The sequence below is a fragment of the Macrobrachium nipponense genome, chromosome 7 (assembly GCF_015104395.2).
Source record: "Macrobrachium nipponense isolate FS-2020 chromosome 7, ASM1510439v2, whole genome shotgun sequence".
Classification (NCBI taxonomy): domain Eukaryota; kingdom Metazoa; phylum Arthropoda; class Malacostraca; order Decapoda; family Palaemonidae; genus Macrobrachium; species Macrobrachium nipponense.
In genome coordinates this window covers 58,910,159-58,925,158 of record NC_061109.1, presented here as the reverse complement: position 1 = coordinate 58,925,158, position 15,000 = coordinate 58,910,159, and the positions used below count along the sequence as shown (strand labels likewise).

General features: G+C 33.2%; 1 protein-coding gene across 4 annotated transcripts in view; it reads right to left on the bottom strand.

Annotated features, from left to right (window-relative positions):
• The window catches only part of LOC135217417 (uncharacterized), a 130,124-nt gene that overhangs the window by 52,590 nt on the left and 62,534 nt on the right, over positions 1–15,000 (bottom strand). For 2 of the 4 annotated variants that reach the window (XM_064253261.1, XM_064253262.1), the window contains exon 2: positions 5,043–5,195. The exons of the other annotated variants lie outside the window; for them this stretch is intronic. In XM_064253261.1, coding sequence (XP_064109331.1) covers positions 5,043–5,195 — 153 coding nt within the window. The remainder of the gene's footprint in view (positions 1–5,042; positions 5,196–15,000) is intronic. 4 annotated transcript variants of the gene reach the window in all.

The following is a 15,000-nucleotide window of genomic DNA, read 5'->3' as shown; positions in this document are numbered from 1 at the left end:
ATGTATACTATGAAACCTTATATTTTTAGGTAATGTTATAGCGTTTCCTTAGTTAGTAACCATTGCTGTGGGTTATACTACGAAACATTATAATTTTTGTCATTTTATAAATACTCAGGATGAGTATTTATAAAAAAATTTCAGTAATTTCATAGCTTTTTCATACTTAGTCTATATAGTAGTAGGATAAGCTTTGAAACATTATATTTTTCAGTATAATGACATAGCTTTTCCAGAATTGCTAACTATGACACCTGTATTTAGTTTTGTAGCATTTTCACAGTTATTCAATATGGCTGTAGAATAAACCATAAAACATTATAGCTTTTTTCATGTAGGGTTATAACTTTTCAAAATTATTAAATAGGGCTGTAGGATAAACTATGAAAAAATATCTCTTTCCCATATGATGTTATAGTTTTTATAATTATCAATTATGGCTGCAGGATAAATGATGAACCAATTGTTTTATATAATGTTGTAGCTTTTATCACATTTATCAATTATGGCTATAGGGTTCACTAGGAACGAGCATATGTAATGGTGGGGCCACCAAAACAGGATACACGTGTTTAAGGAGGTAGAATTTGCTTTAGGAAACTGGAAGGGAAACGGAAATCTTTCACACACCGTGAAGCACAACCCAGTTAACACGTAAACATAACATTGAAAGAGAGAGAGGGAGCAAGAGAGAGAGAGAGAGAGAGAGAGAGAGAGAGAGAAATGGGTGTATGGGAGAGGTCATTTCGACGATAAACTAATACAAAGTGCGAAAACAGAAATGGAACCCTATGGACGCCTTTGGTGCCAGCCAAAGGTCATTTTTCAGACACATCTCGTGAGGAATTCTGAAGGAGCCTCAACGAAGCACAGACAATACAAGGAAACACAAAGATTTAGGGAGGTTGGGAGGAGGTAACACAAAACACACACACACATATATATATACACTATATATATGCTATATATATATATATATATAGATATATATATATATATATATATATATATATATATATATATACATATATATATATATATAATATATACACATCATATATATATATATATAATATCTATATATATATATATATTATATATATATATATAAACACATATATATATACCCCAAAGGACGAAACAAGCAACACACAGAAACATAAATATAAATATTATAACCTCTTCAATATTAACAATAATCGTGTTGTTTAATCCGCGCGACAGTTTATGTATTGCGTCATCGGGGTCACACAGCCAACTCCTTTTAGGACAGCAAAAAACGTCTAAGATTACAGAGAGATCACAAAGAACGCCTCTGGTGCACTGGATGTGGTGTAAAACAGCTCTTTTGGAAACAGCTTACGACCCACAAGGAAAAGTGTATGACACACCTAAAGCTCTTTAAGAGATTGGTTCAACGCTCGTACAACACAACAAGCAATGGTGCTATGTCGAGTTCAAAGGGCTGAAATTAAACTGTGCTCGGGGACAGACAGTGAGAGAGAGAGAGAGAGAGAGAGAGAGAGAGAGAGAGAGAGAGAGAGAGAGAGGTCTACTCTGAATTGGCATAAGATAAAACTTGTCATATTTCACACTGATAGGTTGGTAATGAGGAGAATTCCTCGTAACTAAAGAATAAATGGTTAATTTTCTGATTGTTATTATTTTTAAAAATACAAACATCATATATATATATATATATATATATATATATATATATATATATATATATATATATATATATATATATATATATATATATATATATATATATGATACGTTAAAAGAAATTCCTTTGGTGGCATCAATAATTTTTTGCAGGAATCTTCATATCCTTGAGTTTTTCCGATTCTCATGAATGTACGTATTCTTCGGTGAAGAATACACAAACTTCTATCTTCCATTAATTGGTCCACGTCATGACAGCTGTTTCACCTCTCTGGTATTTTCAAGTGACTACTGGCTTACAATTTGTTGTTGCATTTTATCAAGTTGGCTTTATGCCCGCACGGGCGCTTGCTCATAGAGCAGCCCGCCATCTTACAATTTCGATTTACATTAATTTTGTCTCTTAATGCGGATGGAAAAGTAGACCTAAATCGTGATTGGTCAAGGGATGATGGGGATGAACCACTTTTGTGGAAAGAATGATCTCATTATACGTAAAACAGTATGTATAGAATTTACTTAATAGTTGTGCATGAAATTTATTAGTGAATATGTGAGAGAACTCATGAAATTGATAAAGTATGACAAAGGTTATATTTAATCTATAATAAATAGTTTGAGTGTATATATCTTATTTACAAATATTATGCGTTCATTCATCCAAAATCATATTTTGCAAATATCAACTCCTATACTCTGTTTTTTTTTATCTGTCCATCGGCCTGTGGTGTTTTCACATGGTAACACTGCTTCCCGGGTTTTAAATAGTTACGCTATGTGTAAATTTTAGGTAAATAAAAGGATATTTGGGTGTACATTTGCAACTGAAAAGCGTTTTAATAATTTACTGTATGCGAATTACACCGTTAATATTCGAAATAGGATATTGTTATTATTGTTGAATGTAAGCTAATGTGACTATCTAAAGCCCCGGACGCAGTGTTACCATACACAAACACCAGTAGGGCTGGACAGATGGAAAAAAACCGAGTATAGATGACGTAAAGGGGGCCCTGTGAGTGTGGCGGTTGGCTCCCAGTCCTCAGCCCTCAGAGACATTTGAATTCTGTGCGTTCTTGCATTTCTTGACCGAAGCGGTGTGGCTGGATATTAAGAGTCGGTTTTTGAATGGCAATGCTGACTGCTTCTGCCAGCGAGCGCCTCAGTGGCGTGGTTAGTATGGTCTTAGCTTGCCACTTCGGTGGCCACGAGTTCGATTCACGGGCATACCATTGAGGGGTCAGAGATGTGTATTTCTGGTGTTAGAGGTTCACTCTTGACGTGGTTCGGAAGTCACGTAAAGCCGTTGGTCCCGTTGCTGAATAACCACTGGTTCCATCCAACGTGGCAATTTTTTTTCTAATGGATGACCTGGGCGCCCTCAATCAATTCTTGTAGGAATAGTTTCCCATCATGCGTGACGACAAAATGTTTTTTATCGACACGCATAAATTTAGCCAGCTCAAGAAAAGAAAACAACAAAAAATTGTAAGCCAGTAAACACTTGAAAATGCCATAATAGTGTGGTGAAGCAGCTGTCGTGACGTAAATCAATAAATGGAAAATAGAAGTTTGTAAATTCTTCACCGAAGATTGACGCATGAGCTTCTAAAAAAATCCGGCGATATGAAGGTTCCTGCAAAAAACTTATTGATGCCACTAGATCAATTGCTATTAACGAACATAGATATGTATGTATGTATGATATATATATATATATATATATATATATATATATATATATATATATATAATTAACTTATCAAATACATATTTGTTCTGTGCAATGTTACAAGTTACTTAGTATGACCTCATTAAAACTGGATGGATACCATGCAGTCTTAATGAGATCCTACTAGTATATATATATATATATATATATATATATATATATATATATATATATATATGACATGCTTGCGTGAAAGCGTATGTTATAGGTATGTGATTTCTTATCACATTATCAGAAATCATAAAAAATTTTTAAATGACAAGTTCTACACTCATGCCACTAGAGAGTAGTTAGGAAGCTAGAGAAACGGACTAAAATTATCCTGGATATTTTGCCTAGGAAAGGTCACAAAATTTATTTTGAATTCATATATGATTATTCTTTAGATATTTAATTGATTTAAGATACTTTGTTAAATTAGATGGTGGAAATTGTATGGCTTATGAAACTTTATATTTCAAATGTTGTGTGTTGGGCAGAAACAAAATTAATAAAAAAAAGCTCTTCAGTAACAGTTTAATATTCACCATAGTGTTAAGTATGTGCATTACATTTTCAAATCTCTAATATCGTGGTCAGTTGTTTTAATTGGGAAACATTAGCACACAAACTTGGCCTTTTATTCAAACAATTAATTACTTCGGTTAGGATTATGTGTCAATATTACTTTGACTAAATGACTTCATATCATGAATAGCAGATTTAATATTATTATTAATTATAATAATACATTTTAGGCTAATTCTTTTCATATCGTTAGTTAGAAATGATGGCAGAATATCCTATTGGACAATTTTTAAGCCCAAGGCCTCTCCAGGTGATATCAGAGAAAGTCAGGTGAGACTAACTGCAAAATCGCGCAATACGAGAGAGAGAGAGAGAGAGAGAGAGAGAGAGAGAGAGACGAGAGAGAGAGAGCGAGAGAAGAGAGAGAGTGAAAGATGAGAGAGAGAGAGAGAGAGAGATAAACTTCACTCTTTTGGAGAGGAATAAAATATGTCAGTGACAATACTTTCTTGTGCGATTGCTGTATTCTCATTCAGCTTTTTATTTTGTCATGACAGAAAAGAGAGAGAGAGAGAGAGAGAGAGGAGAGAGAGAGAGAGAGAGAGAGAGAGAGAGAGTTTTCATTTTATCATGACATAAGAGAGACAGACAGACAGACAGAGGGCGGAGAGACAGGGAGAAAGTTTACATTTTGTCAAGGTAAGAGAGATAGACAGAGAGAAAGAGAGTTTTCATTTTGTCATGATAAAAGAGAGAGAGAGAGAGAGAGAGAGAGAGAGAGAGAGAGAGAGAGAGAGAGAGAGAGAGAGAGAGTTTTCATTTTGTCATGATAAGAGAGAGAGAGAGAGAAAGAGAGAGTTTTCATTTTGTCATGATAAAAGAGAGAGAGAGAGAGAGAGGTTTCATTTTGTCATGATAAGAGAGAGAGAGAGAGTTTTCAGTTTGTCAAGACAAAAGAGAGAGAGAGAGAGAGAGAGAGAGAGTTTTCATTTTGTCAAGACAAGAGACAGAGAGAAAGAGAGAGACGGAGAGAGAGAGAGAGAGAGAGAGAGAGAGAGAGAGAGAGAGAGACCGACAGACAGACAGACAGACAGAGAGACGGTTCTAGCTGAGAATTGAAAAATGAGGATCAAACCGTGCCGCAGCAGCCTCGCCGATGGCTCCGAAGACCCTCTGAAGGACGAGGAGGCGGAGGAGGATCGCGGGGAGGCGTTGGATCCGAGGCGGTCGTTGGCGCGGAAGTACGTTCGCCTCCGGGGTGTCAGTTGGATCCACGACTGCGAGTCCACTGCGGTGGGTGATGAAAAACCAAGTTAATCAATCAACAACGTCTTCTGTGGGTCAGTGTGTTTTGAGGGCAAGGAGCTATGGGGGACCACCTGGCCTAAAACTCTTTCTGGAAGACAGACAGGGGGCCGAAGAGTAGCTTGTGGAATCTCCGAAGGAATGAGGATAAAGGGATTCAGGCAGGAAAGATAGTTCGACATGCAGAAAGGAGTCTTCCGATTGAGAGCATATATGCTAATTATATATATATGGGTGTGAAAGGTCTCTCTCTCTCTCTCTCTCTCTCTCTCTCTCTCTCTCTCTCTGCAGGCAAACTCTTTGAAGTATCTATATACAGATAGAGCAAACAGAGTACTCAGAAGGAAAGATAGTTTTATATCCAGAAAGGAATCTTATTAAAAGGATTTATGCAAAGTATATACATGTGTGTGAGAGTAAACCTTCTCTCTCTCTCTCTCTCTCTCTCTCTCTCTCTCTCTCTCTCTCTCTCTCTCTCCAGGCACGCTCTTTGAAGTATCTATATAAAGATAAAGGGCGAATGTTAAGACAACTGCATACAGATTCAGGAATGACATTGAGATACTAACTTTCAGGCACAAAGAAGATTAGTAAATAGCCAATTTGACAGATGGACAGACGAATAAAGGATGAACATATCCACGCATGTACCAGATCGCACACACACAGTCTCACAAACACAGACACAAGCACTTGCAACTTTGAACAATCTCACCACAGACTCTCAAGGCAGGAAAAATATTAAGAAAGTAGAGATAATAATGTTTCAGTTTCAGAAATATTTAGTCCTAACGAAGACAGATTCCTGATAAAGCGCCAGAGGCTGGGAGTTGGAGAAAAAGGGAGAGACTCTGAGTCGAAGATCTGCAAGTTGAACCCAGTTCTGGAGTCTTGAGGGTAAGTAAAGAGAAGAAGAGTTCTCGAAGGGAAGATAAATTTCAGCAAACGTGAAGAATTAATTGGGTTATTTTGACATGTGGTCCGGGGTTAAAATAAAAAGGGAGTCTGGTTAACATACTGAATTACTCTTCTACTGCTATTTAAAATTTTGGTTATTTACATTAGAATGGGATATTTCTAATGATTTTGTAATTATAGAAAACATATGATGAATTATGATATTGTTTTAAATCATAAATGATCATTTTATAATTGCATGTTATTTAAGTCTACTCTGATTGTAGATTATATATCGGTTTTCATCTGAAACCTAAGAAAATTAAGATAAAAAGCTTTCTGGAGTTTTATTACTAGTTAGGGATAGAAATTCACAATGATATTAATTCATCTGCGTATGATTAGTTGCGCTTGTACAAAATAAGTATTATATAACATGAAATTAAAAATCTTGCTATTCTTGTATTGCTATATCAAACATTCATGTTTTAAAATATTAAGCCTTTTTACTGGTAATATAAAAAAAAACTCAAAATATGCTTACCGTATGTGAGTATCGAAATCATTAACAGATAGTATTATACAATTTCCATGGCAAAGCTTCATACATTGCTTTAAAAAGGTGCATATTCAAACCAGAGGCTATTTGTAGAAAATTGCTTTTGAAGAAAATGAAATATCTAATCAATTCAGTCACTGAAGATGCAACTGAGGTATAACTCATTGTTTATGCAAAAGACTTTAGCTTGACGTGAGATTCTTCTAGAAAATCTGTTGGAAAAAGAACCCCGCTGGAAACAATTGCAGTTTGCCCTGGAAAGCGTGCAAGTTGTAAGCAAAGAGATTTTGCTGCCCAAGTCGATTGAGATGTTAGAAGTTAATTAAAAGAAAAAGCTCGTACGAAACCACAATGCTTTATTTGTGCAATCGGTAAGAAATTCTGATATCTTTTTCATTATTTACTATCGTATTTTACCTATGAATACTCATTTTTTATCTATAATTTCAATGCAATAGGTGAACAAGCGTAAGTTGCGTAGAATTGTTAGCGTTACTGATCAGTTATGGATCACTAAATAATTATTCGTCATAATCACCACCTCCAACACCACGCGGCGCAAAAATAAATAAATAGATAAATAAATAAATTAATAAATAAATAATAACAAAATTCTGATACTCTTTTCTTTCCAGTGCTTTGTCTTTCACAAATCTCCACTTATCGTTAACCTCTTATCTCATACTTCCCATCCAAGTAAAATCATCAGTCAGTGAGTCTGCAGAATTTGGTAGCATCCTAATTGCTTCTTCGTACTGAAATGATTCCAGGTAATTTTCCAGATGTTTAGCAAAAAAAGTGGTAGATGTGTCTACGACCCTTCGGATAAATTGTGATATGCTGTCAACCGTACAGTTCTAGATTAGTAGATGAGTCTACTACTCTTTGGATAAATTGGGATGTTGTTGCCAGTCGTGTGAAATTAAAAATAGTAGATGAGTCTACTATCCTTTGGGTAAATTGAGATAATGTTGTCAGCCGTATAGTTGTAGAATAGTAGATGGGTCTAATACGTTTGAATAAATTCTGATTTGTTGTCAGCCGTATGAAAGTAGAAATAGTAGATGAGTCTCCATCCTTTGTATAAATTGGGATAATGTTGTCAGCCGTATGAAAGTAAAAATAGTAGATGACGGTGCATTTGAACTTAAACTGAATACTGTTATTAATATACGCTTTGCTTTCTTTGTTTCTCGTTCCCCAAAAAAGAAATACGAAAGAAAAAGTCTGCACTAATTGACGGACAAAAAGGACATTTTCCATTTTTCGTAACCGAGCCAATATCGCCCGCAAAATAACGCACTATTTTTCAAGCATGAAGAGACTTTATTGAAAGATACATGAGTTACAAATTATTCGGGAATATCGTTTTGAAAAGTGAATGGCTATATATAGATACCGGCCAGTTTCAACGTGGCGAATCATATGTTTTTAATTCTAGTGATGCTGGTCGAAACAATATTAGTTATTTGTTATGTAGGAAGTCTATACTTATATGTGGCTGATATACATTTAATTATATATTTCTGTACATCTAATGTCAAAGAATATGATCGGCGAGGGGAAAGAATTCAGGAACTTGACTCTTGTTTTGTATAATAAAAAATGGCAGGAGTAACAATGGTAATATATCAATTCATAAAATAATATAACCATTTACAGTAATAAAATAATTAACGCCAGATTATTAACAAAATTAATAATGATCAAAATATTAACCCATATAATGAAATTAGCCGGGGTTTGCACGACAAAAAAATGATTTTTGTTAAAATGAAATAAGGTATATCATGTTACTGAGACAAATTCAGCCGTTAATGAGGGGACGTATATTAGCGTATATAAACGATTGATGATGTTTTCGAATAACCAGAGATAATTTTCCATAGTGATTAATCTCCCTGCGTCACGCAATATATTGCTCAGATCTTTCTCAGAGGAGTATTTACTAATTAACGCTTATCTTTTGGGGAGTTTAAAATAACTGAAGAAAGTATCAAGTTTTTTGGAGTGGGATTGAATATGTTTTAGTTTATATGTATACACACACACACACACACACAAAAATATATATAATATACGTATATTATATATATATATAATATAATTATATATATAATATAATATATATATAATTAATATATATTTAATAATATATTAAATTATATATATAAATTATATATATATATGTATATATTATAATATTATATAAGATCTATATATATATATATATATATATATATAATATATATTATATATTATATATATAATATACATATATATCTATGTATATATATATATATATATATATATAATATCTTATATAATATATATATATATATATATATATATATTATATATACGTATATTATATATATATATATATATATATATTAATTATCTATATATATATATATATATATATATAATATATATATATCATAAGTATAATATATATGTCTATATATATGTACATCTATATGTAAATATATATATATATATATATATATATATATATATATATATATTATATATTTATATACATATAGATATATACGTATACCGTAAAGAGTTCGTTCATCTTCCTCTCAGCAGTTACTACTTCAAACCTGATATGATTTTTTTTTTATATATATTTTCGAAATCGCTTCCGCTTTGAAATGAACACATCTCCCTTTTACCAACTCAACTTTTCAATTAAGTAAAACTTCTCTCTCTCTCTCTCTCTCTCTCTCTCTCTCTCTCTCTCTCTCTCTCTCTCTCTCTCTCTCTCTCTCTCTCTCTCAGATATTTACCCAGAAACCTTACTAAATATTTTCCTCTCTCTCATGCATAAGTAAGGATCCTTCACTGCGTTTCTGAAAACTTCTGTTTACTCCGGCGTTCCAATGATGATGAGAAGCTCTCAGCTTCTATTCACGGGCATTTAAGCCGTCACTTTTGGTATTACCTCTTCTAGTTAGAGCAAATAACTTTTGGTAAAAAGCATGTTTTCGATATGAAGTTTGGCTCTTGGTAGACGAAATGTCATATTATTATTATTATTATTATTATTATTATTATTATTATTATTATTATTATTATTATTATTATTATTATTATTATTTAAAATACTCATAGTAGCATGAGTCTTGAAATGGAGAAACAATTCCGCATTTGTTTGCACATTATCATTATTATTATTATTATTCTGTCCTGAATGTATTTCATTTATTCTATTACTGTTATTTTCTGTTCTAAAGCTTCCACAATAATATAATTGTTAAAAGTTCGTGTAAAACTTTACAAAAGCTTTCGAACCCTTCTCTGGGTTCATCTTCAGTCCAAATGAGTAATTTGTTGCAAAAAGCTTGGAAATATTAAAATACCAACGAATACATTCTTGAGAATTAAAAGGATTTAGGAAATCTCTGCAGGTTAGAAGTATTAATATACTCGCCCAGCAAAATAAGATAAGCTTGTATTATAACTTCAAACTCGCGTACACACTAAGAAGATAATTCCGTACTAATTTGGTGGATCAAGATCAGCTACGATATTTTCATTTCAAATGAGACATTTAAAAGAGAGAGAGAGAGAGAGAGAGAGAGAGAGAGAGAGATGAGAGAGAGAGAGAGAGGGGGGGGGAACAAAGACGCGGTAAAAAAAAATAAAAATAAAAAAAACTTAATCAGGTTCCACAACGTTTCAACTACCTTACTGAGGGAATCTGCTGACGTCCTTCTGACATCCTTAGAGAGAAGGATCCAATATCGACTCAAGAAAGGTACAAAGGAGTTCCCATTAAGGACGAAACCCCAATCGGTTCCTACACAAGACCCCCCTCCCCCACCCTCTCTCAATCCCTCCCTCAAAATAACTGTCCCATTTCGATCTCATTTCCAGCATCTATGCCTCGACGACTGAAAAAAAGGGAACTTAGGGGGATCCAGGCGAATCCCAGTGGGATCCAAGATTGATCCAGGGGAATCCCAGTGGGTTCCAAGGGGGATCCTGGGGAATCCCAGTGGGTTCCATGGGGGATCCTGGGGAATCCCAGTTGGGTCCAAGATTGATTCAGGAGAATCCCAGTTGGTTCCAAGGGGGATCCAAGGGAATCCTAGTGGGATCCAAGGGGTATCCCACTAGGATCCAAGGGGATCCCTTTTCAAATCCCAGTGGGATCCATAAAGAACCCAAGGGGCATCCAAGGGAAATCCCAGTGGGATCCTTTTGGAACCCAAAGGGCAACCAAGGGAAATCCCAGGGAGATTCAAGGAGAATTCCAATGGAATCCAAGGGGGGATCTACATGGGACCAAAAGGGGATCCAAGGGGGTATCCGCTGCTGTAAATCCTCTTAAAGATGGTCTTGTTTCCAGGTTAAGCCTCTTAGCTGCCGAGATATAGATAAGGAAAGGAGCTGCCTTGATCTGGAAAGAATTGCTGGCGATCCTGAATTTTTTTTTTTCTTTACATATTTCTCGTCATTAAGGATTTAATTGATATGGGATATTTTAATCAGATTGTTCATCCCATTCCCAATCCTTTACAAAGAGGATTTGTCGTAAAGAAACTTTTGTACTTTTTATGCTGATATATGTAAAAAAACAAATTAAGAGATTTTAATCCTATTTTCAATCTTCTGAAAGAATTTTGGGTTAAGAATATTTTATTATTTTTATACTGATATTTGCATATTTTAATGTTAAACTTTAAGAGACATTATTCCTCTTTTAATCCTTTTACAGAGAGGATTTATAGCGAGATACATTATGTTGTTTTTAATGCTAATAATTGGATATTTTAATGTTACATTTTGAAGTTTTGATGTCTATATACTGCAGACTAAATTTTTATCTTTTCCTTGTTCATGTATCCAAATAATTATTTTTTAAAACTGGGCCCTTGCTAAATAATGATCTATACTTTAGAATAATAATAATAATAATAATAATAATAATAATAATAATAATAATAATAATAATAATAATAATAATAATAATAATTATTATTATTATTTTTTTTTTTTTTTTTTTGCTCTATCACAGTCCTCCAATTCGACTGGGTGGTATTTATAGTGTGGGGTTCCGGGTTGCATCCTGCCTCCTTAGGAGTCCATCACTTTCTTACTATGTGTGCCGTTTCTAGGATCACACTCTTCTGCATGAGTCCTGGAGCTACTTCAGCCTCTAGTTTTTCTAGATTCCTTTTCAGGGATCTTGGGATCGTGCCTAGTGCTCCTATGATTATGATACGATTTCCACTGGCATATCCCATATCCTTCTTATTTCTATTTTCAGATCTTGATACTTATCCATTTTTTCCCTCTCTTTCTCTTCACTCTGGTGTCCCATGGTATTGCGACATCAATGAGTGATACTTTCTTCTTGACTTTGTCAATCAACGTCACGTCTGGTCTGTTTGCACGTATCACCCTATCCGTTCTGATACCATAGTCCCCCCATAGGATCTTTGCGTGATCGTTTTCTATCCCCCTTCCCTCAGGTTGGTGCTCGTACCACTTATTACTGCAAGGTAGCTGATGTTTCTTGCACAGGCTCCAGTGGAGGGCTTTATTATTATTATTATTATTATTATTATTATTATTATTATTATTGTTGTTATGGTGGTTGTTGTTGTTGCTGTTGTTGTTGTTGTTGTTGTCATTGTTGTTTATTAAAGGTAAATTTTCTGTTGCCAATCAAATGAAAATCCATTAGAATTAGAAAGAAAAAAATTATGACGTACACAAAGGACAAAGTCGATTTATCATTTCGGGTTCAGGAATCAATTTCTTCCCAATATATCGTTGCCGCTTGTATATCCAGTTCTTAACTTACTTCAGCATTCTTCTGTATATTGATACCCGTATTCAACATTTCTACTTTAAATAGGAATAAAACTCAATTGTAAACTCGAGGCTAAATCAAGGATTAAAAATCTTCGTCACCTACGATAAGCAGCTTTAAGCTAATGCCAAATCCCCCCCCCCCCCCTCCCCCCCCCCACAACAACCACCACCCCCACCCCCCTCGCTACCAAGTACACCATCTGACTTCCCTAGAAATACTGGAACCTGAAGCTCTCAGCTGCTGGAAAATTCTGGGGTGGGGGAGCTGTGTGTAGAAGGGGGAGGGGAGGGGAGCAGAAGACAGTATCTCCCTTTCCTATAATGCAAACTGTCAACATTCAATTTAGGAAAGCGAAGGGACTCAGAATGCTTCCTTGTAAGCAAGAGGGAAGTGCTTGCAACTCTGATTAAAAATGTTCTTTGTTACTTTATTTATTTATTTATTTATTTATTTATTTATTTATTTATTTTATTTATTTATCTAGTTCGGGTATATTTGGATTGTAGTCGATTGGCCAAGAACTTCGAAGGTTTAATTGACTGATAATTCAGAGAGCCTCCTACGCTTTTTGATGATCGATTGTGTGTGTGTATATATATATATATATATATATATATATATATATATATATATATATATATATAATATATTTATATATATGTATGTATAATAGTGTATGTATATTTATATATTAATATAATAATATTAATATTATGATATTATATATTATATAATTATGTATGTATGTATAGTGTTGTATATTTATAATATTAATATATATATATTATTATATATATTATTATTATAAATATATATAGATATATATATTATATATATAGATATATATAATTATAATACAATAGAATATCTATATATATTATAATATTATCTCTCTATTATGTCTATAATAGTATGTTATGTAGACTTGTATGTATTTTATTTTATATATATATAATATTATATATATATATATATATACATATATATATATATATATATATATATATATATATATATTATATCTATACTATAATATGCATGTATATCCCGGTTGAAGAAGTAAAGGCATGTCCTTCAAAAGTATCGTTTATTTATGTCAACGTTTCACATCACATAATGCATCATCAGGCAAGGTAAGGGTTAAAAAGCGACCATGCCTTAAGGATGGATCATGTGATGTGAAACGTTGGCATAATAAAACGATATTTGTGAAAACAATGCCTTTACCTCTTCAACCTGGATGTTGGTCGGGTTTGCTAACCCTATGATTCCTTATGTATATATATTATAATATAATATATATATAATTATATATATATATTATAGATATATATATTTATTATATATATATGATGTATGGTTAATGGGTATATATATAGATCTATATAATATATATATATATATGTATGTATGTATATATACATATTATATATATATATATATATATAATATATATTATAATATCTATAATAATAATAAAAAGAGTATGGCAAGCAGAAACTTCAGCATTTTTCGTTAAAATTTTATTTTTATCCAGGGCTAAACACAGGGGAAAAAATTAAAATTCTATACATTAAATCAACTAAAATGGGGCACAGTAGTAAATTATACTTTTCACTATAATATTTTTAGAAAAGTTTCTGCTGGCCATACTCTTTTTATTAAAGATCCGACTTTCTAGAACCGACAATGCCATTTATTATATATATATATATATATATATATATATATATATATATATATATATATATATTTATATATTTATACTCTGTACCTAGATCGTACCGTGTGATTTGTTGGAAAATACAAAAGAGAAGGAAAAGACTTACTGAATGATAGGCAAGAATATATACCAATGGAATCTTACCCTCTCTTTCACTTTCATTTATCGAGATGTTTTAAAGCATTTAGGAAATCTTCATTTCGTTACTGCCTTTATGGCTTTCAACAGCAAAAAATATTAAATCTATGATTCCTCCAAAACAAAAGAAGAATTAGTTTTGCGATTAATTGTTGGCTCCTACATAATTGTTCCGCATTAATTTTGTAGTTTATCGGTTTTTTTTTTATCCTGTTTAAAACCTGAACATGATGTTAGCACTGAGCGTTTCCTGACCCTACTGCCTACCTGAAAAAACGTTCCCCAATATCATTGACTCAAAGATAGCCCTGATAACTTCGTCTTAATCAGAAAAATGACTGTTTAATGCCTGCATAACACCTGAGCTTAACGTTAGCAACGGACGTTTCATCATCCCTCCTCCCTACTCGGAAAACGTTTCCTTCGTATAAATTTAAGTTGATAGCTCTAATACCACCGTACGTTTCACCATCCCTCCTGCCTTACCCATATTTAGCAAAGTTGATATCTGTGATACTTCCGGGCGTTTCGTCATTCTTCCTACCTGGGTAACGTTTCCTGATTACAAACCCAAAGATGATATCTCTGATACCTTAATCTCAATCACGTACAAATATATTGTAACGGAGGTAACACTC